Source organism: Natator depressus, chromosome 1 (genome assembly GCF_965152275.1).
Source record: "Natator depressus isolate rNatDep1 chromosome 1, rNatDep2.hap1, whole genome shotgun sequence".
NCBI classification, from domain to species: domain Eukaryota; kingdom Metazoa; phylum Chordata; order Testudines; family Cheloniidae; genus Natator; species Natator depressus.
This window is the reverse complement of record NC_134234.1, coordinates 305,490,168-305,517,556: the sequence shown is the minus strand read 5'-3', so window position 1 is coordinate 305,517,556 and position 27,389 is coordinate 305,490,168. Positions and strand designations below refer to the sequence as shown.

At 39.3% G+C, this 27,389-nt stretch overlaps 1 protein-coding gene across 16 annotated transcripts in view; it reads left to right on the top strand.

Annotated features, from left to right (window-relative positions):
• The window catches only part of CADPS2 (calcium dependent secretion activator 2), a 555,767-nt gene that overhangs the window by 513,863 nt on the left and 14,515 nt on the right, over positions 1-27,389 (top strand). For 8 of the 16 annotated variants that reach the window (XM_074942337.1, XM_074942332.1, XM_074942338.1 and 5 more), the window contains one exon: positions 12,855-12,962. In XM_074942337.1, the coding sequence (XP_074798438.1) occupies positions 12,855-12,962 (108 nt within the window). Of the gene's footprint in view, positions 1-12,854; positions 12,963-19,679; positions 19,731-27,389 lie in introns of all 16 variants that reach the window. The other 8 variants (XM_074942329.1, XM_074942327.1, XM_074942330.1 and 5 more) reach the window with 2 other exon arrangements.

Below are 27,389 nucleotides of genomic sequence, written 5' to 3'. Positions count from 1 at the left end.
GTGTGGGGGATGAGCTGAGGGAAGAGCCAAAAGAGAGTCCATTGCATTCCCCACTCCCTGGATCAGATTGACCAGCTATCATCCTACACGAAGCAGGAGCAGCATGGACTACTGTAGCCCGTAGGGGAATCTACATGGCAGAACACAAATCCCTCCATTATAGTGCTATATCTTTTATAGACGCCACAGGAATTACCTCTGGTCAAATGTCTCGCAGCGGGGGTGATATGTAAAGCTCAGAATGGCCATTTAGCCGCCTCAGCGTCTGTGTGAGCACTGCAGCTGACAGAAAGTGAAATCTTTGAAAAGCGACATTACATGTGAACGGAGGACGTTTTAAAGACTACTGGGTAGTTTGCCAGCAGGGAGTTTGTTGCACCAGGAAAGCCAGTGAGGAGACTGTTGTAATTCCCAGGAGACTTGAAGGATTAATGAGTGGAAGCATTTATAGACGGGCCTTTCCCCTACCAATTAACGAGCCTTGGTTCTATACCACCCCTCTCTGGTCCTTATAGGGTAAGAGCTGTGTGGCCTGAGCATACAGTGGTCTTTCAATGCCATGCTTGGGGGCTATTGCAGGCAACTGTAAATTTGAGCCCTGAGGCATCTCTAACATACACCAATGGCCAGATCAGCCTCCAGAAGTGCAGGGACTGGGGGAGCACAAATGCAGCATGAAAACACCTTTGTCACCTTTCACCCTTAGGGCCAGTGCTGATCACAACAGAGATAGACCTCTCTCCTGAATGGTTCACCACTTTCAGAAGATGAACACATGGTGCTTGACAACCTCAAGTGCCTGCCTTTCAGGCCTGCGGTTGTGTGACCTCATTTTGGGGAGTCTATGTATCAATCTGTGTTTTCATTAAAAAAGAAAATCTAGTACTTTAGGTTGCAAGGATTGCTCTGAAAATGTGACTGATCATTAGAACCCCAATTCAGGAAAGTATCCCTCTTCAGGATAATGCTTAAACATGTGCCTCACTTTGATCGTATGCTTAAGTCCAACTGAAGTCATTAGTGCTGTTCCGAATAGGGGCCTAGCATTGAGCATCTCAGGACAAGAGTTCAAATGTTGTGAACTATGCACATTCCCCAGCACAATAAACTGGGCTATGCCTCTTCTGCAGCTTGAGGCTGGTGGTGACCTGAGGATTCCCCTCCACCTTTATAATTTCATACACATACATTTATATTATCGGTGGTGTTTGGGTTGTTTAGCCCATTTAGTTGACCCTCCCCCCAAATCCTAAGACTGGCTCTGTACCTACTGATGTCCATGAGAAGCTGCTGCCACGGATATATCAGAATGGAGGCAGACCTGTTGGTCTGCAGTTAAAGCCATCCAGAACAGCAGAACAGAAAAAGCCAGAGAGAAGCATGAGCGAAGAAAACAGGCCGTGGTAAAAACATGTGGCCAGGTCTGCCTGACATGCGGACGCATCTGTGGATCCCACATTGGTTTACGTTCACACAAGAAGACTCACTGAAACAAACTGACACTCATACGTCAGCTATGACGGGATACTCCAAGAAAGCAGCAAACACGCCACACACAGTGATATGATCACAGCTGATAGAGGTTGGGTAAGTTTGGGAACAGGGGTCCCAAAATTTGTTGAATAGGCCCACTCTACATACCAACTCTGGCCTACTAGAGTTGACTGGAACTGGATATGTTTGCATTATGAATTTAAAGGTACCTACTTATAATTATCTACTAAATTGGTAGAGAGGATTAACAAGGCTGGTAATAAGACTCCAGCAATGATAAATCAGTGCAACATTTTACTTTCCCAGCTTGTGCTCCATTATATAGTCAGACACTAAGTTTTCTGAACGTTCAGGTTTCCTTTCAATGTACATAATAGAATAACATTCCAATCAAACTGAACCCTTATCAGTAGGTGCTTTTTGCAGTCTTTTTCTGCACTGCTTCACATTGTCTTAAGAAATTAGACACAGTGTTCTTACTTTTGCTTTGCTATTTAAGCTAAGTGAAAGTGGTTTATAATCTATTGCATGGGTAACATATTGGCCCCATTCAGGCATTTGCTAAATTTGCAGAGTTGTCTTTAACAGCTGAGTTGTCGTTGAAGAAGTTGTAAAGAAAGAGCTGAGAAATCCAGTGATGCAGTGATAGGCTAGAAGGCTTTCTTCCAGATGTTCCTTTACTTTTTCCTTCTCTTTAGCATTTCTGCTACTACTCATCCTATTTTCTGTGGTCCAGGCTCCAACCTTCATTTCTTTCCTATGTGACACATTGAGGTCCAAATACTAAACTGTATATATTTAGTTGCCTTTGAAATTTGTGTAAGTAGCTTATCAAGCACTCTTTGAAATCAGTATATTATTATGATGCTTATATGGTTTTTGTTTGTTTTATTGTACCTCTTGCATATGTGGATTGTAGCTGCTTTGGGACGCTAAAATACCTGACTCCCTGTTTGTGATATAGTTGTCTGCCTTTGACATCAAGTCAACATTAAGAAATGTTAGCAAAATAATTCTGCATTCTCTCCTGTGCACTACTGATGTGCTGAGGTCTTAACTTCTAGCTTTGAGTTGTACATCTTCAGCAATCTCCTGATTGCCAGTCTGTTCTTCCAGTCATTCAGCTTTTCAAGAATAAAATATAACCCAACCAAACCCTTTTCATCCCTACCAGCCATGAACCATATCCTTTTACATTCCTGCTTAAACCAACAACAACAAAAATTATTCTCTCCATTTTAGAAAGCCTTTTTCAAAGGAGGGAGCATCTTGTCACAGGGAATTTGCATTTGGAAGCACTGAACATTTGTAGTATGTGGCTATTACAAAGAAATGGGTCATGGGCATGGCATCAATGCACTAGCTAAAGGAACAGCAAAAAGATGTGCTGAAGGCCCTGGACTCAGAATAGTAGCAGCACTGATAGCAGTTTATGACTTTTATTAATAATTATTAAAAATAATTAGCATACATTATTTGTATTTGCTTCTGGTAGCACCCAGAACATGCTACGCTCTTTTTCTGACATAAAGGAAGATGCAGTGCTTGTTCTGAAGAAGTTGCCATCTAAAAAGACAAAGAAATAGATGGGGAAATGGATGCAACGCATAAATAAGGTGGTGAAGGGTGGAATTTTCTGTCTTGATAATACTGTGTTTTTATAGCAGAATACTTGGGGCTTGTGTGGGTTAGTTTCTTTTTTTATGAAGGGGTCTGTAGCTGTTTTAAGAAATATAGACTCTCCACCAGTTCACGCAACTTTGCTATGATTGGTTGGTTAGTTACTCTTAAAGCCCTGGGCAAACATTAGAAGATCTGGGAGAATTAGAATAATGCTGGCTGTTCTTTTGCTGTCTTTTTTCCACTGAAGTGGTTTGTACATACAGTGAAGTCAATAAGGAGTACCAGCAGAGGCAGTGACAGAACACAGAAAGAAAAGTATATAGTTATCCTTGATAATGGAGTAACAGCCTGATTTTTTAATCTGCGTACACAATTGTGTGTGCTAAATTGTACATGCAATTTCTCATCACGTAAATCAAGTAATTGTGGACAAAAATGTTCAGCTACACATTTGGTTGGTCACTTATATATGCAATTACCCAGTTTGCACGTACAAACACCATAATTACATGCCCAAAATGGGCAAGCAGTTGTATGCATATGTTTGCGCTCACCATTCAGAAACTCAAACTCAGTTTAGGGGAGCACATATTGAAGCCAGTGATCTGTGTCAGTCTTTCAGAGGGTACAGTGGAAGCTTCCTCTTCCTCCCCATACCCAGGGTCTGTGCCGGGTGAATACAGCACACTATGGGAGCCTGGTGCTGGACTAGCACAGTTCTTGGCCTCCCCACACAGAATTTTCCTTTAGACAAGGGTATATTGGGAGGACGGAGGTCTTGCACCTTCTTATCTCTCTTGTGTATTGTCAGCCCAGTGTGGCTGAAAATTATTCAATTTCACCCAATGGATATAAGTGGTGTAGTTGTTATAGGTCTGTGAACCCTGAGGTGCTGGAACTAGGGATGTGGCAGCATCCACTGGCTTGAAGTGGTTTCCATCATGTTGAGGGTTTACAGTTTGGGTCAATGGCTCTCAGCACTCCCACTATACAAATTGTTCCAGCACCCCTGCATGAACCTTAGGAGCTAATACACGTCGTGGTCTACCAGACATTTTATTTATTTCCATATATGTTTTGTTTAACTGCTTCAGTGCTTCATTTAGCTAATTTTAAGAGCTAAAACATTTTTGTGGAAAATCAGTGTATCATTGACATAGTGCCATTAATTTTTAAGCAGAATCTTCTAAAGATTTCAGTGGATGTCTCTGCTTTTAAATTGGTAGCACAGGACAGCCCTTAATCCCAAATTTATGTGTTCTGCTAAATAATTTCTCCTGCTTGACACACACAAACCTGGAAATATGTCCCTTCTATTTTGAAATCCATTTATATGAATGATTGTAGAGTCTGAAGGTAAAGCTTTAGCGTGCAGTGAGATACTGAGCAAGCTCAGTGCAGTCTCTCTTTAAACCTGTCATACTTTTGGGGATAACAGGCAAGTGGAGATTTGAAGCATGACCACTCCAGTCAGCAAGAAAGTTAAAATAATATAAATCAAATATATTTCTTTGCAAAAACAGGGTTTAAAAATGGATTTTGCCATGGCAGCTGCAGCTTGCTGACGACCCTTTGCACTAGAGAATTAGAGGTCTGATCCTGCTAATACTTGTACTCCTGAGTAGCACCACTGGTAGGACTACTCACACCCATAAGATTATGCATGTGCACAAGTGGCTGCAGGACTGGGACCTAAGGTTTGTCTGACAGCATTCTTTTCAAATTTCCCCCAGTGCCCAGTTGCCTGTTGCTCTCCAAAAGGAAGGGTGAGGGATCAGGACCTCTATTCCTTGGTTTTCCCATTTAAACAAAATCATTTTCTTAAATACAACAATCATATAGGGGCGCAGCACTATCTTGCAAACTAATTAAGTGTACAGCTAATATAGCATTCTGCCTAATTGTCCAGTTTGAAGTGTGAGAGTGGAGGGGGGGAAATGAAGACCTTGTAGGGGGTTCCCAGGGTATCTACCCCAATAATGTTTTTAATTGCTGCCATTTGGTGCCATCTGGTCATTTCCAAAGCCAAACAATGATGAGTAAGGCTGTGAGTCTGTCACGGAGATCACAGAAGTCACAGATTGCGTGGCTTTCCATGACCTCCATGACTTTTGCAGCTGCTGGTGCTGGCTCAGGGGCTGCCCAATCTGGGCAGCCCCTGGGCCAGCAGCAGCAGTTTGGGTGTGTGAGAAAGGGCTGACGGCTAGGGGCAGGGGATTGGAGGATGCTGGGGGTCGGGGCTCCCACTGGCATGGCCCTGAAGGTCGTAGGTGGTGGAGGGGCTGGGGGAGCTCCCCGGGCCTGCAGGCCTCACCCCTGCAGCTTCCATGGGCTGTGGTTCCCAGCCAATGGGAGCTGCAGCAGCCGCACTTGTGCCCCTCTGCCACCTAGGCGCTGCAGGGATGCGGAGCTGGGTAGGGAGCCCCTGTCAGCCCTGCCAACCCTCCCCTCCACAGCACCCGCGGGGGTCCTGGGCCACCTCCCCTAGCACCCGTGCTGTCCCCTCCCCCAAGCAACCACGTCACCCCTCCCCCCTACTTTGGTCCCAGGTATTTTTAGTAAAAGTCATGGACAGGTCACAGGCTGTGAATTTTTGTTTACTGCCCGTGACCTGTCCATGACTTTTACTAAAAATACCCGTGACTAAAATGTAGCCTTAAAAATGAGTATCGGGGATAAGTCACTTCTGGCAGTGATATTTAACTATGTCTAGAGAGGAGTGATTTCCTTCAAAGTCAGGGAACTCACCCCAACCTTCTCTTCAGTATAGTGGTGGAATGTTAACATGAGGCTCCCATATTCCTCCCCAGAGCCCCTTCCGCTCCTGGCTGCTTTGCAGCTAAGTGCTTCAGTTGAAAATACCTTCCTTCAGTCAAATAAGTACTCAAATATGAGTTACAATGAAATCAGGAGAATTTTGTTCCTGGATAGGTATAGTATGAAGTCCATTTTAAGCTCCTGAGGAATGAACGCTTTCATGATACCAATCCCTATAAAACTAACTTTTTTCTCAGTAACACCAGAAACATGGGTATGTTTAATATGCTCTGCTAAGTAACAGTCTCTTTTGAATGGTGAAGTGAAAATAAACATAACTTAACATTTACGAATACGTGTGGTTTCTACTGAGGTTGTGACAAGCTGTTCCATTGTAGAAGCAGAACACAACAACCAAGCTATATCTCTCCAACCATAGGGAAACATTAAGAGGAGTAGCACTTGTTGCACCTTTCATCTGTAAACATTTGAACTCTCAGAAATTAAGACAATATGGCATTACTTTTGATTTGTTGCTGCAGGCGAGCTTTTCTAGGGGAAAAGACATGTGCTTTCATATTAAGTCAATTATAATGTAGCTTCTGGATCCTCTTTGAAACTGGAAGAGTGTATTTATAAATTTGTCTCCTTCTTAAATAGGCACCATGACAATGTTTTTCTGGAGTACTGTTAACCTCTAGTGAAAGGTTAAGCAGCTTCTTCTGTATCTAAATCTGTTGCTCTGAAAAAATGACTGTGGAGTTGAAACCACCTACCAGTGAATGGTAAAAGAAACGACCTGCACCTGTGGGATTAGGTGTTACAGCAGGAAGTAAGAGCACTTGCAGCATATAATTAACAAGGAATTTTTTTCTTTTTTTTTTTTTAAACAGCGTGTTCATCTTGCCAGGTTAACTAGTGATTAACCCTAGAAAGAATCTGTTGAAGCCTACACCCTTGTTTAAACTCAATCACTTGCCAATGTATTCAGTTACTTGTGTAACCAACGACATAGTAACCCTATTAAAAATATTTCATTTCCTGGTATTTCATTTGATGTCTTTGTCTTTCTAGTCTTTCTATTAATTTCTTTGTGACTTTCTCTTTCAATCTCTGATAATTCAAAACATCCTGCCTACTGTTCTGAATTAAATAAACAATAGTACAGTAACTTTTCTCTTTCCTAAAATATGGTTATTCCTTTCCTGTAAGATGTCAGACCATTAAAAAACTTTATGCTTATTCAGTTAAGTTTACTAGGCTAAATTCTGCTCTCAGTTGCATGTGGGTAGCTCCCTTCCATTGACTTCAGTAGGAGTTCCATACAAGGAGAATTTGATATTTTTGGTATAAAAGTGCTCACAGTTATAATCTATTTGATATTCATAACAGTCTGCTGAAATGTCCATTGCTATATAGCTTGTTATAGTTACTTTAAATACAACTTAGTATCCGTTTGTCATTTAAGTCTCTGATTGCTAATGAGACTTAATCTTTTTCTCACATTTTCAAATTTGATATTCATCTTGTTTTCTTAAATATAAAAATCCAAAATAAGAGAATGATGATATATATTGATATAAATGGCTCAACTTAAAGAAGTCATCCCTATGAAAAAAGAAAACTTTTCTATTTGTTAAAAACACAGTTTACAGTGACATATCCTGTTTTGTCACTTGTTTACAATATATATTTTTCTTTCACATATTTGAAGAAGGCCAAATAAATGCAATATTCCCCAGTGTAGGGAGACAGTGAATATACTCTGTTTTCTTATTTTATTTTATATTACTAATTTTATTTTATTTTATTTTATTTTATTACTAATTTAGTCAAATTTGTTTAAAGTGTCTATCCCAAATGACATGCAATAAAGGGACAGCTTGTAATGGCTTCAATGAGTTCATGAATCAGTGTGCCATAGCTTTTAAAACAGAGAGACCTACCATGAAGGAACATTGGACCAGTTATAATCTTCCTTATCCAGACACATTTGTACAGTAAGTAGAAACTGTTTAAAAGGAAAATTACATTTTTTCAGTAATTTATCAGAAATAATTGTCCTGCACACACATTAAAAAAGGATAAAGTGTTTTTAAGAACTGTAATTGTAATGGGTAAATGTCACCAGCTGTTGCAGTTACTCTTACTTGTGTATATTCTTTTAATGATTAGAGTCTCATGCCACAAGCTACATGAAAATATATTCACTAGGTGTGAAATTCCCATATGTCACAGCTTCAAGAATAGGTAAACATCTCAAAGAAAAATAAAGAGTTGATGCTAATGGGAAATGTTATTTTTTCTAGTTTTGACTGTTTTCAGGACAAACATTTCTTTACTTAACTTAGTGAAAGCAAAATTTGCATGTATCATAGAAATGTTAGAGGTTAACATTTCAATGGGAGACTTGTGTGTATTTTGAAAAATTATCCCCAAGAACAATAATGAGTCCCTAATTTGATAGATTTTTTTTTTCAGTTTACAGATTTCAAAATATTTTCCCATTGTCATGCCAAATCAGAACCATTTTTATTTCTGTCTCATGCATATCAGGACTCAGCAAGTTCCTAAGGTTTGCTGAAATATTTTTCTAACAATCTTAAATAGGTATACTGAATGAAAGTATATAGTTTTGTATTATAGGTTATGAATATCCTTCACGTAGTGATTTAGTTTCTAAACTGATGAGACGTGATTGAAACAAATGTCTAAGAATAGGTCTTTTGTGTGAACTGCAAAAATAGAATTGTGCTTCCCAAATGCCCTTCATTTTGGCCATGATCCTGCAAGGTGCTGTGTCCTCAACTCTCATTGAAATCTGTTCATGCTGAAGTCACTCACAACTAGAGCTGGTCAGAAAATGGAATTTCCATCCCACGGGAAAGTCCAACATTTTGAAATTTCTTTTCATCCTGAATCAGGGCAAAAAGCTGACATTTTGAAATTTACCATGGGATGGAAATTCTGAAATGTTGATTTTTGAAATATCAAAATGATCATTTTAATAATGTTGAAACAGGAGGTAAAATATTACATAATTTTTAAAAAATTAGGTCAGAGTGAAATGAAACAAAGTTGAAAAATAAAGTAATGAGAAAGTACAAACAAAATACTCCATATTGATTCAAATGTTTTCAAAATTTGTGCATTGAAAATTTTCTTGGAATCTACACATTCCTGTGAAACATTTGCTTCAACAAAACAGAGTTTTCCAGTAGAAAACTGTTCTGTTGAAAAATTTTCAACCAGCTATACTCAGAACTCTGTAGACCCAAATTTAAATCCTGATCCTTCTTTCCTTTAAGATCTACACATGGATAGTTCTATATAAATGCTAAGTGTTTGTGGGGTTTTCTTGCACGCACAAAACAGAAGTGTGCAAAGAACTGCCAGTATTTCACAGGGAATTTTGGATGTGCAAGGAATGTTACATCAGGGTGTATGTGATAATTTCTACTGTTACATTTTCTCGTTCATATTATGATATATTGGAAAATGAAGGCCTAGACCCTGTTATTTATGCAAAAGTAGTAAATTCCATATATGTTAGTGAATCCCTTATTCCATATATATATATATATATAAAAAAATTCCATATATGTTAGTGAATCCCTTATTCTGGGTTGTCTTCCCAGATTTGTTCCTTGGTAGATTCAGTGAAAGGAGTTGTTCTAACAAAGAGTATCTGATTTTGTTAGTGGTCTTGAGGGGCTGGATAATTGGACTTCTGAGTGGTGAATATTCTCAAATGTTGCATCCTGTTATTGTGGTAGATGTCACTGGGATCTTAGCTGCCGTTTCTGAAAGTACAGCAGGTTCTCTGTGCTAGGGCTGGTCTACTCTATTGTGCTACATCGGCGTAACTGTGCTGCTCTAGCACGTCTGGTGAAGACTCGCTATGCTGACAGGAGAGTGCTCTCCTGTCAACATAATTATTCCACCTTAGCAAGAGGTGGGAGAAGCTATGTTGGCGGGAGATCTTCTTCCTCCAACATAGCAGAGCGTAGACACTGCTGTAAGTCGATGTAACTTACGTTGCTTGGGGGGTGGCTTTTTCACACCCCTGGGTGACTTGACATACATTGACTTAGGCAGTAGTGTAGACAAGCCCTGGGAGTCCTACTGCCTTTGTGCACAAACACAATTATACCCCTCTTCTAATAAAGTACATGATAATAAGGTCTGGTAAAAACATAATTCCATACAATGATAGCATAATAAAATAGCCATGTTTTTGAAATCTTCTGTATAGGTATTTTTGAATATATAAATGGGTTTACATATAATCCTTTAAAATATGCTAAATATCATACTTTAAAGATGTATTAAAGACAGATTCTGATGTATGCTGTGGTCATTGTGCTGCTCTGGCAATAACAGCCCCGGGAAGCTGTTACAGACAGGTATAAGTTAAAGCTGTTTGCGGCTGCTTTAATGTATTCCAGGAAATGAAAAGGTGGCATACACTCACCTCCCTCCCCCACCACTGAGGTTGTACACTGAGCAAAGCTCAGCCAGACCTAAGGATTGGAGTGCGAGTGCTTTAGAAACATTTTTTTGTGTTAAGACGTATTATCAGATAAATAGCATAACATTCAGTACCATCATCTGAGCTATATCAGTGGTTTTCAAACTTTTATTCTGGGGACACATTTGAAGAAAATTGATGCCCATGACCCAATGGAGCTGGGGATGAGGGGTTAGGTGTGTGGGAGGGGCTCAGGGCTGGGGCAGAGGGTTGGGGTTTGGGCTGCAGGGTAGGGCTGGGAATGAGGGGTTCAGGGTGTGGGATGGGGCTCTGGGTAGGGGGTTGGGGTGCAGAAGGGGATCAGGGCTGGGGGTGCAGGCTCTGGGGTGGGACTGGGGATGAGGGGTTTGGGGTGAAGGAAGGGGTTCTGGTTTGGGGGCCTCAGGGCTGGGGCAGGGGATTGGGGCACAGAGTTGGGGCATGGACTTACCTCAGGTGGTTCCCAGTCAGCGGCGCAGCAGGGTGCAGATGCAGGCTTCCCGCCTGTCCTGACACCCTGGACTGCACTGCACCCCAGAAGCAGCCAGCAGCGGGTCCCACTACTAGGCGGAGGCATGCAAGTGGCTTTGTGTGACTCTCGCCCACAGGCACCGTCCCACCCCCAGCTCCCATTGCCCAGTTCCCGGCCAGTGGGAGTGCAGAGGCCGTGCTTGGGGTGGGGACAGCGCGCAGAGCCCTGTGGCTCCCCTGCCTAGAAGCTGGACCTGCTGCTGGCCCCTTCCAGGTCCCAGTGCGGTGTCGGAAAAGGTAGGCGCTAGCCTGCCTTAGCTGGGCAGCAGTGCCAACGGGACTTTTAACATCCCGGTCAGCGATGCTGACGAAAGCAAGGCGACCGAGTGCCTGACATGCCGCGACCCAATACTGGGTCACAACCCACGGATTGAAAAACACTGATCTATATCATCATAACAGTTGTCCTTCAGTTGCATACTATAAACATCATAAAATATTATTTTTTGACAAATTATACTTTTAGACTGAAACTAACCCAAGAGTGGTACATTTGCAGAAGGCTGTCCATACTCCTTCAACCCTTTTTTAGCTCACCTTCAAGGAGGCTCCTATCTGGTTTCAGTAGTCCAATATGGACAGTGGGTTGTCTGGGGAGGGTCGAATGGAAACGCATTTATGGATACAACACTTTAGCAGCCACCATTCCAGCTAGAGTGGAATAGACATGGAAAGACAACCTAGCCTACCTACATCCTGCCTTTGGGCTGTGGTATGTGAATTCAATCTCTTCGGCCCCCGTGCAAAGCCTGAAGAATTTTGGCTTGATGCAGGGAGGGGAATATTTCACCCTTAGCAAACATTTCCAGGAGCAGTGACCATCCTCTCTGTTTTCCCATATATTGTTACAAAGCTCCATCCATAGTCATCCCCTTTGCTCATTATACCAGCGCAAGGCATGGGGAAGATGGGGTTAGATTTTAGTATCACACTAGCTTTATATGCTATTATAACTCAACTGACTTCAGTGGAGATACTGCTAATTTTTATCAGCTGTGAGATCAGAATCAGGCCGAGGTGTGTAGATATTTATTAACAAACCTGAGCCTCTGACAGTTTGGATCCCCAAAGTTCATACTGCTCTCAATTGCACCTTGGAACCAGAATATGTCTGAAGGAGTGCAAAGGGGATCTAAAGCCACCTTTGTGCTCCTTAATCTCTATGAGTTGTCATATGCTCTTTAGGAGCAAACGAATATCTGGACCAGTACCAAGGAAGTGGTGTATGAGGGCTTCAGCAACATGAGATTCTGTGGTTTTTTTCTGATTTTTAATTTGATTTATAATTTTGATTTATGTGGCCATCTTTTTAGTTTCATATCTAATATACATACTTTTCTATATTCAATTATTGACATTAGATATATAAAATGTGTATGTATTTGTATACCCACATACAAGTTGTCATCTTTCATAAGTTTATGGACATAAATTACTTTAAATATTATGGGAGTATGTTCTCCCTGCTCTGTTTGCATCCACCTTCCCTTAGTGCTGATAGAAGCTGTACATGCAGATCAAGAGGAGCATATATCCTGACATTTTACCTTCATTGTTAACCAGTTCATAAGTAGTAGTGCCTCTGTATTTCAGAACTTCCAAAGGGTATATCCAGCAAGCAATACCAAAAACACTAAGGGTGAAATCTGGATTCCTTTGAGCTCAATGGAAGTTTTGCTGTGGATATCAGTGGAACTAGGATTTCACCCTAAATGTGTATCAGTATATGTAGATGGCTAAAAATGTTCATGAAATTACAATAGGAATTATTAATATTGAATCCTGCTTTACTATGGCATCTGATTGAAAGTTCATAGCAACTTTAATTAAAACAGTTTGTACATATTTACATCATTTTTCAATATTAATAATCTCACAATCTTAAAATAACCTCTTTCTAGGTGAGTTACATTTTTCTTATGGTCTCTCTCTTCCGCAGAAACCGGGAATGGATCTAGCAGACACCTACATTACATTTGTTCGGCAAAACCAGGATATACTTCGAGAAAAGGTCAATGAGGAAATGTATATAGAAAAGTTGTTTGATGTAAGTAACTACCCTTGCAAGGCGTGCTGGCATCATGGTTACATCTCAAAGGGATAAGTTGCATTTTGATTGCATTCAGCATGTAGGTCAGGATGCTTTTCCCTGTGCCTATTTTTGTTCTGCTTTTTTATTTGGTTGTCTTCTGCTACTAAAGATAGCCTTAATTGTATGCATTTCCTGCATGAGAGCTGTCTGTGTTGGAATGAGTAAATCAAAAGTTTTATAAGATTAATATTTTAACTAGTCTATCATTTTATCATTATGTGATATGCAATTTCATTTTATTCCACCTTTTGATTTTGAAGTAAAGTGCCATGAACAGAATTGTATTGTAATGGATGTTCTTAGTGAATGGAGACACAGTTGAAAAGGTATTTTCCCTAAATAACAATTCTTATATCTTATTCTTCAGATAAAGTAAGAAAACAAATGAACTATGCGACATTCCTCCAGATCTCTAACAGCTGTTTTTGTTGAGTGACTTTTGGAACTTAGCTTACTGTAAATTTAGTCCAAAATTTTCAAATATACAGAATCCTAAAGTTAGCCTAATGCTTATTTAGGCACAGGACTCATATTTTCAAAACTGCACCCATCTCCTGTTGACCTCACATTTCAAGTGAGCTTCTCATCCTCACCATTAAGACCCTGCACACCACTCCTGCCCATGTCATCACACACACTTTCTTTACTCACTCCCCAATCTCCCTATAACCGCTCCCTTTGCTTCTTAATGGCCTCATCGTCCAAATCCCTCCTTACACAAGCCTCATCCACAAAGCCCTGCAGCCACACTCTATCTGGATATCTCCACTGCTTCAGGCATCGACCATCACTGTATTGTCTGTGTCTCTGAACTAGAAGCTTTATGAGGTGGTCATGTCTTATGTGTGTTGAAAGTACCAAGCCCATAAAAATGGTAATAAAATCTAAATTCCTTTGTTATATGTCTGAAATCTGGATCAAGAGACCAATCACTTCTGATTATATGGGAATCTGAACAGAGAAAGTAATCCTGTGTCTTTGAGACAGCTTAATACAGTCCGTTACAATACTGTTTCTGAAATGTTATATTCACTTTGAAATGTATTTATTTGTGTACCATCTACTCAGCATTTTACAGAGCTTTTCTGGCAGTTTCATTTAATTATGTTACTGCAAATGTTTTCATAACAGCAATTCACAGCCTCTAGTGTGACACTTCAATTGTGGCAGTTGTAGAAGGTCCTGTAACATAGACTCACAGCCATGATATGTCATGTCAGTGTTTGTTGTTTGTTAGATTGGGTGGTCAAAATGAGACTTATCTCTTGTACTTTATATTTCCAGACATTCCTAGGCAGTTTTACAATAAAAGTATCATCTGTTTTAATAAGCTAAGTGTTAATATGTGTGAAAAGAAAGATTTTATAAAAGCTTTGATGCCCTGCAGGGGTAGAAAAATTATCATCCATCCAGCTGGCGCTTTCACAAAGCACTAAAACTGTGTTAGCAACTTCTGCTTCAGTTTGGTATTGCACTGAATCTGCAAGCATATGTTTCATTTTCAAGTTTCCTGGTGTGTGTGTGTGTGTGTCTGTTTTAGGGAGGGGGGAAGAGATAGGGGAGTTTTTTTCTTGCTTAAGTTGTAATTTTCTGAAACTTAATAGATGTCTAGGGCCAAATCCAACTCTCATTGGAGTCAATGGTAGGCTTTCTATTAGCTTTAACGGGAATTGAATCACACCCTTTGTCTCTAACACTAGTTTTCAGGCAGAAAAAAATGTATTCAAGGTACTCTCTTTCACACCATCCACTTACATCTTTGCTTTTCTTTGTATATGCATGAGAGATGAAGTGGTGTCATACTGAAATAAATCAGAAAGACATTATTACAAACATGAACGTTATGGGATATTACATTCACTTCGTATAACAAGGAGCCAAATCCGGCTCTCAGTTACACTGATGTAAATCTAGAATAACCCATAGAATGCAACTTGCCTTCAATGAGATTACTTTGGATTTAGAGCAGTATAACTGAGAGTAGGATTAAGTTCTGGTTATTAGTGTCAGTAATTTAGCAAAGACTACGTAACCTTTGTATATAGATCTATTAAGTTGTATTTTTATGGAAGGATTAAAATGAGTTGTAATTAACTTTTTAATTGGCTGTCCCAAGCCATTTATTTCTGACTACAGTTGCAGATTGTTTTACTACTGAAATATTTTTTCATTTTCATCAGATGAGAAACTGGCAGGTGGGGGAAGGGAGAATATGCCAATACATGTTTGTTTCTGAAAGGGAAATACCCCCTTTGGAATAGAGTAAAACCTCAGTAGCTAATGACCCAGGGAGTCTTGTAGCTATTCTGTGTTCCAGCAGATACAGATGCAAATTTGAACAGGACAGAGCCCTGGGTATATTACGGTTATTTTTTATTTAATATGAACATTTATCCTTCAAAATTTCTTGTGTATACGTCATAGGTCTCATTCACTACTGCATTGCTTCAGTTTTTTGCTGATGCAATTCCACTGAAATCATTTATTTCAATGAAGTTACACTGGGATAAAACTGGAATAATGCAGTGGTGAATTGGGCCAAATGTATCTAGGTTTCTGCCTATACCATACAAAGCAAACACTTGCTACCATTTATATTTCTATGATGCAACAGGGTGCAGTACATAATTAGTAAAATCATGCTGATAAACATCCTCTTGCATTTATAAGATGATTAAAAATGAGCTGCTGAGAAGTTTTGTCTAGTGAAGATGTCTTTTAAATAGCTTCATGTAAAATTAAAAATAATTTTAAAAATAATGGTTAATCGGTATATTTAAATCAAGATGTATCTATTAAGGCTTAAGTTCTTTGAACCATTACCTGTTTTCAATGAAGGCCCTCAGAGTGGTTCTTGGTGAACTGGAGAATTAAATACTTAAACAGAATTACAGTAGCATAATTCCCTTGTTAAAACATTCCATTAGGCAATTGGCTTGGGAAGCCCTGAATAAACATTGAGAGTTTCCCATTTATCCAAGCACAAACTTTTCACATGCAAATAATTTAAATGCACCCTGTATCCAGTAATATAAACTTTCTCCTAGGGTCTGATCTTATACCATTAAAGTCAATGGGAACAGGAGTGGGCCCTTAAAAAAGCATTTCTCAGTAGCCAGTGTGGTTGAACTTAGATACATGTTCTGTTTTGAATTGTTAAGATAAGATGAATAGCTCTGTGTTTCATGTGCACTTTTAATTGGCATTAGACTTATTCAATGAGAAGCTAGTGTGTGTAGATCAAAACTGAAATTGGATTACATTAAATTTTCACACATCAAAGAATTGTGCTTCTATGTAAAATACACTGCTGAGTGATCCAAATTCTTCCTTTTTCTGCTAATGTAACTCTTTCAAGCACCTCTTTTGGTAGCTTATCAGTTTGATGTATTTCTTATAATTTGTGCAATAAACACAGATGTGTATCTGAAAACGAAAAGTTGACCTTAGGCTTTTTTCAAAAATATTCCTATTCCCATTCTCCAACGAGGCCTGTGGTATAGATTATATTTGCATTGAGATCTCTCCTGTTGAAAGGCTTCCAGTTTAAGCAACTATATGATTTTGTTCTGATTTTGTCAAGATCACATTAGTAGTAAATTTGTCTAAGTAAACAATTTCCATTTTAAGTAACAGAGGAAACTTTAAGACAAAAGAAAGCCAGTAAAGCCATGTAGGTTTACCCATTATTTTAGGTTAAAATTTGGGCCTCTGTTTCTCTTAAAAATAAAACAAAACAAAAAATGCACACACACACAACATAAACAAAAAACCCACAACCCAACAATAACCACCTTTATTTTTTCATTATTGAAATAATAATACATGTGTGTTACCACATGCATACCTATGTACATAAATCAGAGGGGTAGCCGTGTTAGTCTGGATCTGTAAAAGCAGCAAAGAGTCCTGTGGCACCTTATAGACTAACAGACTTATTGGAGCATAAGCTTTCGTGGGTGAATACCCACTTCGTCGGATGCGTGTAGTGGAAATTTCCAGAGGCAGGTATAAATATGCAAGCAAGAATCAGGCTAGGGATAATGAGCTTAGTTCAATCAGGGAGGATGAGGCCCTCTTCTAGCAGTATTCACCCACGAATGCTTATGCTCCAATAGGTCTGTTAGTCTATAAGGTGCCACAGGACTCTTTGCCGCCATGTACATAAAGTGAACACCATTAAAAAGTCAGTATTTGCCAACAGTTAATCTCACTGTGATAAGTTAGATGATACAGTGTAGTAACTATTAGCAAATGTGAACTTTGGCCCTGACCCTGCCAACTCTTACTTACTTGCTTAACTTTTGGCACGTGATTTGTAGATTCCAAGGCCACAAGAGACCATTGAGATCATCTAGATTGACCTGTCTAACACAGGCCATAGAACTTCCCCAAAATAGTCCCTAAAGCATAAATCATAGAAATCTAGGGCTGGAAGATTTGGAGGTCATCTAATCCAGCCCCCTGCACTGAGGTAGGACCAAGTATATCCAGACCGTTCCAGACAGGTATTTGTCTAACCTGTCCTCCAGTGATGAGGATTCCAAAACCTCCCTTGGAAGTGTAGTCTAGTGTTTACCTATTCATATAGTTTAAAAGTTTTTCCTATTATCTGATCTAAATCTCTCTCGCTGCACATTAAGCTGATTACTTCTTGCCCTACCTTCAGTGGACATGGAGAACAATTGATCACCACCCTTTTTGTAACAGCCCTTAGAATATTTGAAGTGTGTTATCAGGTCTGCCTTCAGTCTTCTTTTCTTAAGACTAAACATGCCCAATTTTTTTTAACCTTTCTTCAGAGGTCAGGTTTGCTAAACTTTGTATCATTTTTGTTGCTCTCCTCTGGACTCTCTCCAATTTGTCCACATCTTTCTTAAAGTGTGGTGCCCAGGGCCAACCTTACAGATGGGTGACATGGGTGACTGCACAAGGCACCATGGTCAGGGGCTGCCGTGATCAAGAGGCAAGGAATGGCGTGGGTCTAGGGTGCAAGGCTGTGGAAGGGAGCTCAGGGCAATGGGTGGGGGAGAGGCAGCAGGGCCCAGGGGTGATGAGAGAGGGTGGGGGAGCCCAGGGAAGCAGCAGGGGCCAAGGGGGATGGGTGGGGAGCCTGGGGGAGAGGGGCAGCAGGAGTGAGGGGGGATGGGTGAGGAGCCCATGGAGGTAGCGGGGTCCAGGGGCACCAAAATACAGGTTTGCCCAGGGTACCATTTTCCCAAAGGCTGGCCCTGGTGGTGCCAAAAATTGGACACTCTACTCCAGTTGAGGCCTCCCCAATACTGAGTAGAATCCTGTGTGTTACATGTGACACTCCTGTTAATACACCTCAGTATAATATTAGCCTTTTTTGCCACTCTATCACATTGTTGGCTCATATTCAAGTTGTGATCCACTATAAACCCCAGATCCTTTTCTGCAGTACTACTGCCTAACCAGTTATTCCCCATTTGGTATTTGTGCTTTGGATTTTTCCTTCCTAAATGTAGTACTTTGTGCTTCTCTTTATTAAATTTCATCTCGCTGATTTTAGACAAATTCTCCAATTTATCAAGATCATTTTGAAATCTAAGCCTGTCCTCCAAAGTGCTATCCAATATTGATTTTAAGATAGCCAGTGATGGAGAATCCACCACAACGTTGGCAAATTGTTCCAATGGTTAATTGCCCTCACTGTTAAAAATTGATGCCATATTTCCAGTCTCAGTTTTGCTAGCTTCAGCTTCCAGGCACTGGATTGTGTCATACCTTTCTCTGTTGGACTGAAGAGTCCATTATCAAATATTTGTTTCCTATGTAGGTACTTATAGACTATAAACAAGTCATCCCTTAACCTTCTCTTTGTTAAGCTGAATAGATTGAGCTCCTTGAGTCTATCACTGTAAGGCATGCTTTCTAATTTTTTATTCGCTTTCCTGGCCCCTCTCTGAACCCTGTCCAATTTATCAATATCCTTCTTAAATTGTGGACACCAGAACTGGACACAGTATTCCACCAGTGCCAAATACATAGGTAAAATAATCTCTATACTACTTCTCAAGATTCCCCTGTCTATGCATCCTAGGATTGATTGCATTAACTCTTTTTGCCATTGGCCACAGAGTTGCACTGGGAGCTCATGTTCAGCTGATTATCCAATCCCCAAATGTTTTTCAAAGTCACTGCTTCCCAGGATAGAGTCCCCCCATCCTATAAGTAAGGCCTTTATATGGCCTACAGCCCAACTGAATTCAGTGGGACTGCTCACGTGTCTATAGGTGAGCACATTCCTAAGTGTTTGCAACATCATGGCCTTATTATGCTGGTCACTGTATATGTATGCATGAACACTTACAATGATTAGAGGAATAGAAATGAAGGGTAAAGCACTCATACAGTATTCTCTGAAATTTAGAAACACTGGGATTTATTACGTATAACATACAATGTTTCAGCTTTTCCCAGCTTTCCATAGCCTATATTATTTGTATTCTGTTGTGCTTTTCTATTTGAGATGTTCAAATATAAGCCATTAACTTTGTTGACCTGTCATAACCAGTCATTCTATTTATTTTTAATTTTTTCTGTCAAAAGAAACTGATTGATCACATTATTTTGGTTATAATGTCAACACGCTGAACTGAATACTAATCATGTTTCCATGTCATAACCATTATTTTCCTTTTCCATTAGTAGAAAGGGATGGATGATATAAGTTCATTGATGTACTTGAGGCTGTTTGAGGTAATAGTTTATTTCTAAAGATTGTTATGTCATGTATGTCATTATGTGCTGAAGGGTGGATATGAAGTGCTTGTTTAATTCATGTGTGTTTGTTATGTCTGCTAGTATCTAGAAGCAAACAATTTATTGGCCAATTCAGCTGCATGTTTTTATATAGCATTTATAATAATTTGAAAGAATGATCTCTAGTTAAAAATGTGTGTTTCTCCTTAGTAAATAAAAAATAATTTATTTTCCTGGTGACATTTGCTAGAGTAAGAATGTGTTTTAGGTGTGAGTTTTGAGTTTTCTGTTGTACTGGTTTGTTCTCGATGTTGTCCATGTCTGTCTCAGAAAGCAACATTAATGTAGTATTTAGTATTTAGCAGTGTTTTTCTAGCAAAATTTAATGTCTTATTTTGAAAAAATTGCACATTCTCAAATTACTACCTGTCAAGTTAGTTTTAGTTAATAATCGTCATTGTCAAAGTTAAGTAATGATTTGCAAGTGTAAGATTTTATAAAAAGGTTTACTTTTGATCTAGGTTATATGCCAAGATAACTCTGACAAGTTGAAACTAGGCGTGGACTGGTTAAAGGCCTTGACTTGACTCTAAAGCTGTATGTGAATTAAAATCTGCGAAACTTGAGAGGAGCGTACCTAATTACCTAAAAGAAACTCAACAAGCAAATGTATTGTAGCTTGTTGATCTTCTTATTTCTTTGATAATTCAGAATAATCTTCAAGAAATATGTAGACTTCTTGCTCAGATTCTTGAAATGTGATCGCAGAAGAACACAATTGTCATTTGGCACAAACCCAGAATTACACATCTTTGCATGATGCACCTGGACATATGTGGCAGGTCTGGTAGAATCAGCTAATTAACAACACAGGCTTAAACAGGCACCTCATCTGGCAGTGTAGTTAGTTGCCTGATGGTGCTCAGCAGGATTTGGTAGTGCTTTTTATTTTTCTATCCTAATGGTCTGCTGCCCACCTAATTTTGCCTTATTGTCAGCCACTACTTACCGCAGCTTGAGGCCCTCCCAGGAGGCTGAATTACTATCAAAGGATTAGGGAGATGTAGCCTTGCAGCTCTGACATTTCTGATTACTTGTCTATGCCAGAACGCTAATTAGCTGTGACTAATTAAGAAAAATGTTCCTGCCATAGAAAACCATTTAAAAGAACTGAGAAGTAGAAAAGCAATTCAAAAGCTGAGCAGTGCTCAGATTTGCCGATGCTCTTTAGATTTCCACCAGAGCCTTAACTCAACTTTAATTGTGCCTAATATTTAAAAAAAAAAAAAAAAAAGCCCTCCATATGTGAATTGATCTCCGTTTTTCTCTTGAACTGGAAGAATGTTTGTCTCCTTAAAACAGTTTGTAGTATCACTTTTCCTTCCAGTGAAAAAAAGAACAAATATTTTTATTTTTCAGGCGCTTTTACCAAACATTGAATATGAATGAAGATGTTTTGTGCACACACACATGCATACGTACACAAGCTATCAGTATCTTGCAAATATGTTATTTAAAGTCCACTGCAGTGTAGTTATTTTTTCTAAATAATTTTCCCCACTCTTTTTTTAGATGAGAAGCTCTATAGAAAAGAAATAGACCATTTAAAATCTGGTAAAGATAATCCAGTATGATTTTATAAAGAATAGAGGAACATTTTTCCCCAAATTTTATTGAGAAGCAGAGAGCTCAGTCTAGCACTGATCCAACAAAGCTCACTGCTATTGAAATCAATGGAACTACTCACATGCTTAAAGTTAAGCATGTGCTTAGCAAGATCAGGACCAGTGTGCACAGTAACTTGCAGGTGGAATCCACTGTGAGCATTTTTAAGAGTTTAATGGACTGTTTTTCTATAGAAGAATTCTTGCAAGTAATTCCTTTGGCTCTTTCTGACTATTATGACCTGGGCCTTAGCATGGTGGGTGGTCCAGTGTGGTCCTAAATTTTCCCCACCTCTTCATTTTGATGATGCTTTTCCTTAAGTCCTTGATGCCTCCATCTTGGATCTTATTATTGTCACCCTCCTTTACCTATGTAAAGGGGTTGTATGTGCCATAATTCAGTCAGTGTGTTGCGCTCCTGGGCCAGGTCTACACTACAAACTAGCGGTGTGCTTCCCAGGCCATGTACGCTCAGTGGGAGCTAGAGCAAGTATAAATAGCAGTGTAGTTGAAGTAGCATGGACAACATCAGCACAGGTTAGCCATGCCAATCACAAACCCGCCTGAACCCTCTGGGTATGTTCTCGGCATGGCTGAACCATGCTGCTGCTGCCACTGCCCGAGTAACTGCAGCTACACTGCTATTTATACTCACACTAGCTCTCAACGAGCTAGCACGACTATGTCTAGACAAGCTGGGAATCACACCCCTTGCTTGTAGTGTAGATACAGCCATGGAGTTGATGTGTGCCGCTTATTCCTCACAAGCTTAACTGTGTCATTTGCATGACTCCTCTAAACTGCCGCAGTTTGGGGAGCAAGAGTCTCTGAGCTAGATGCTAGGAAAGAATTGAGATCTGTACAATAGCTGAAAAAACAAGAAACAGGGAAATGAAGTCATTTTCTCAACAGTGCCAACTCTTCTGCTTTTATCATGAGTTTCATATTATTTAGAGTTTCTCCAGCTCCTGGTTTCAACTGATTACTTGCGAATCTCGGCTTTCACTTAAAAAAAGAAAAAGTACATTTCTAAGCCTTATGGTAGCGGAGAAAGTCTTGAAAATGTGAATCCTAAAGACTCAAAAACCAGAAGTCAAATTTTAAAAAATCCTAACCCGGATTATTTTGTAAATCTCATTTTTAAGACAACCTCATGATTTTTGGGGGTCTGACTCATGATTTGTAAATGCCTGCAGTTGGCAATACAGTCTTCTACTAGAAATATTTATGCTGCCCACTGTTTATTTAGACTTCTTTTAAATGCACCTATCCATCCACGCCTGTGCATCAAGAAAAATAACCAATCTGAGCAAACAGTGAACTCCTCCCAACACCTAGTCAAGATTAAATCCCTTAACCTTTTTGTCCCACTAGGACTATGTGCAAATAAGCAGCTTGTTACACGTATTTTATCTTTTATCTAGATGGCTTGAAAAGTGTCTGGTACCTTAATGAAATTTATGGGACACTTACAAGTTTACACATATAAACCAGCACTGAAACGTTAGATGAGGCTGTTGGTAAGTGTTAACTGTGCCTACAGCTGTCACATTCTGTGCAGTCAAGGAAAATCAATAGGGATTGTACCATTTGTATTGTCTTATCTAATATTTGTTCACCATGAAGTGCCAGGCACAAGTACCACCTAGAGCATGTTGATTTCTTGATGTAGTGTAATCCACACACACAGAGTCAGCAGGTGAAACTCGTAGCTTCTGGAACCATACCATGCAGGTTTGGTGTTTTTTACTTGTGTCTCATCTGGGTCATGCTCACTGCAAAACAACAACAACAACCCTAAGTGTAAATATTCACAAACAGAAACATAACTGTATTATTCACCATGTAAAGAAACTGCCAAGAATGAGGGGCACCCAGTGAGAGTGCTCTCGTTTTATGAGAATTGGTATACAGCAGCAGAAATAGGGTGTTCCTTTGTAAATCAGAATAGTCTAATGAGAAGAAGCTGCAAGCTATCTGAAACAATTTGTGAAGTTAGTAAACATCAGTAGTAAGTGCTGCTTGTCTGATCCTACAGTGCTGAATTCAGTGAGAGCTTTGCCACTGATTTCCATGAGCATAGGGGTCACATGTATGAATTCAGGATTTCTTTCAACCAAGAGAAGGGCCTCGTTTTTAGTGTTCCCTCATATATCTATGTATCTTTTCATAGAACTTAGGCTTAACACCTGTCCTTCACTTTTCACTGTGCACACTGCTGCACATATGTAAAAATATGCAAACCAAATTGTAAAAACACAGAAGAGAAGTTCATGGAGAAGTTCAAGGTGGGTTGAAAAGAATGCAGGTGTGTGAAATGGAAAAGATGTGCGCATCAGAGTTGAAAAGAACTAAACCAGGAGTTATGTCATAGAAACAACATCCAGATTAAAGAGACAAGCATTTTTAAAATGCTCTAATCTAAACATATTTGCCTAACTTCAGATGTAAATTGAGAGCTTCCTTTATAAGGGGCAATGCCACCAGGCCTGAAAATAAGCCATTTTAGGATCTGAGCATTACTGATTTATGTCCTTAACTTTACACATTAGCAGTTCCATTGGCTTTGATGGATGACTCTCAATGGTAATGTTAAGCTGGTGCATAAGTGTTTGTAGGACTAGGACATTAGTGATGGGGATAGCATGAAGTAATTTTAACAGTGGCCTTTCACCTTTTATTTATTTATTTTGGGGATTTGTGTTGGCTTAAGCTCAAGAAACATTAACTGACTGGTCTCATTCTGTTCTTTGGTGAACATTGGTCTATATCATAGAACCACAACATACAGCAGAGCACACAAATATGGCATGACTGGTAGTAGGTGCTCAAGGAAGCCCTAGTACTGTGAGAGCATAGAGCAGTGCAGTTTAAGAATGAAGGGCATGGGCAGAGGTGGGAGATGGGGGAGAAGCTATATGTTCCAATGCCATTACTCTCTCACTTTAATAAGCCCTACATTAGCACAAAATATTTAAAATAAAGATAACATAACAGATGTCCAGGTCTGGATGGCACAGATAATTATCTTTGTGTACAGATAATTTTGCAAAACCCCACTTCAGTCTGCATCTATCGTATGTGAGGAAGGCAGAAGGGAGATGCAGATGATAAAAGTTTCAATTACAACATTACCAAAATGTTGCAAACAAATTATTTTGGAATTTTATATCTGTCTCTGAGATAGCAATGTCGTATACAATATGTGGATGGATGGTTACTGTATATCATGTATTGAACATTTACATTTGTTATGGATGACAGTACTTCCACAGTTATGTAGCCTCCAATCCTGAGCTCAGTTTAAAATAAAAAAACTTGACTTTTCTTCAGAAAAACAATCCCCATGAAATGGAACATGCCATATCTTGTTCTATGACAGAGTTTTTCTAGAATGTTTGGAAAAAAATCAGAAAAAGAATTTTAAAGCTGTGGGATTTAAAAGTTTCCCCCTCAGTGACATATTTATTAAAATGATCCTAACAGTTTTTGGCTCTTCCTATCCCCAAAACGGCTCAGCCAACAAACTCCAAATTTGTTTGGTAATGTTGGCCATGTGGATTCTGTGGTTTGGGTGAGTAGTTTTGTTGGGTTTGTTTTTTGCAAGGGAGGTGTTGGTGGCTCGATTACAAAAGTGGATAATATGAACCCCTCACTAAAGTAGGCAGGGAAGAGACTAATTAGGGGATCATTCAAGTAGGGGTATAAATAAAGGCATAGGAAGGCAGGAGGAGGGGCCCTGAGGGGAAAAGGAAGTGTTCTTCCTTCTAAGTACAGGCCAAAATACAAGAGGAAAGCTGATCACCTTGCTGTAAGGAGAGAATAGACTTTGTGAAGCAATAAAGGTCTGTTTGTCACTTTACCAGGCTGAAAAAAGTCCCATCCTGATTCCCTTTTCAATGGGTTTGGGCAGAGAATAGATCTGCACAGTTATCAGTGCCTTAAAGTGGCCGGCTGCAGTATTGTTCTTTCTCACTCCTCCCTTCCTGTTACCTGTGGATACAGTTTAGGCTGTACAGAGCAATTATTTACATACACACACTCTGCAATGCTCTAAATTTTTTCCAAATATTAGAGGGAGAGATTTGAGGTGGAGGATATGTGGATGAGCAGGAGTCCAGGAGGAGGCCTGTAGAAGTGGGGACGTGAGTTTCAAGGGGAATAGACTGGGTGACCTAGAACTGTGCTACTATTTGTTGGATTGGGGTGTCTGTGGGAGGAAGAAAAATATGAGAGGACAGGAGACTGGCGGAGCATGCAGTGGGGAAAGAAGGGGAAGTGCAGGGAGCCAGGGGCATAGAAAAGGGTGCAGGGGACTGGGGGAGGCATAGAAAATGGATGCAGGATACTTGAGTAGGAAGGTATACAGGAATTGGCTAGAATGGGGTACAGGAATTGGGATGGGGAAATGGAGACTTTATCCATGATAAATTTTAAATATTTAAAATTTTCTAGATAGAAAACTTTAAGCACTTAGTTTACAGTGTAGATAAAAAGTTCCATTCCCTTCCACTGTCCTCTAACCCCATGATCCACACAGATACAACTCCAGACACACACAACTCCACATGCACTGGGCCTCATAAAATGTTACAGTAAGGATCCCCTTCTGTGGACCTTATTTCCCAGATTTAAATTTATGATTTATAAAATTTATAAAAAACAAATTGAGGAAATTCCCCCCCCCCCCCAAATATTCATTACCAGAAGGTTTTACGGTTGAAAGTGTGTTTCAATGGAGTCTAGTTGGCACCCAAAACCAAGATTAGACATCTCATCACAAAATTGTGAACCTCAAACTCACACATCTACAAATTAACAATTACAGGATTCATCCAGTTTCTTTATGCTCATACAATCCTTCATCATTATCATTCCATCAGATTTACACCTCTGCCTGACATTAATTTTGCCCTCCCCAAAAGCGTCTGATATGTATGCCAATGTCAAAATAACAAATGACTGGAGATCAGTAAATCTTGATTATTTTATTTATTGAAGGGACCCATTTCCAACATATTACTACAACGTTACTCACTACAGAAAAACTTCTCGTTATCGGATACACAATATAGTTAATGTAGTTATAAAATATAACTTATCAGGCCTTCCTACAGTTGCATAAACCTAAAACACCATACAATCAATGGACATTATATTACCAAATTACACCAGTCATACATTAAAATATTATTTTACCCCTTCATCATATCACACTATGAAATATCTGATGACATATCTTAATAAACCTTTTGAACTATATTATTTTTTGAATCTTTACTACACAATGAAAATAACATACAAAATCAACGCATCCAGCAGCATATTTTCATTACACAACAAAACGAGTTGGCCATACTAAGATTGGGTGTGTAAAAGAGGGAGGGTGATAGTGACGAAGGATTGTATGGCAGACGGTTATTGGCTATTCCTTAACTGATCATTTCCATACAGTTAATAATATTTGTTTTTTTAACATATTGATTTTTTTAAAAGAATCAATTGAAATGCACCTTCAACTGTAACACTTTTGTGTGGGTGTGTGTATCATAATAAAATAATGTAGTCAGGCTTAGCAAATATATATGAAGTGCACACCTAGGCCAAGAAGCTACTGTACTACAGATGCTTGCTATATGTTCTACTGAGCAGTGATCATAAATATGGAGGCCACTCAATTCTGGCAACTTAATTCCAGTACTATCTGCAAATTCATATTTGCAAATATCACTTCTCTGTACACTCAGTGTTCTATAAAATGTGTGCAGCATAAAAATGCCACTGGATTCTAAAAATGTTTCAAACTAAAAGGTGAAGCTCCATACACTGTTTACCTGAAGCAATTACTTTTTAAAGAATTCTGTGTAGAGTAATTACTGGTTTACCAAGATAAAAATAAAGTTCCAGGAGCAGCAATAAAAATATTCTAGTTACTCCTCTAATAAAGAACAGACAGGTTTTTTAGAGTAAAATAAAATTAAAAGTTGCATAT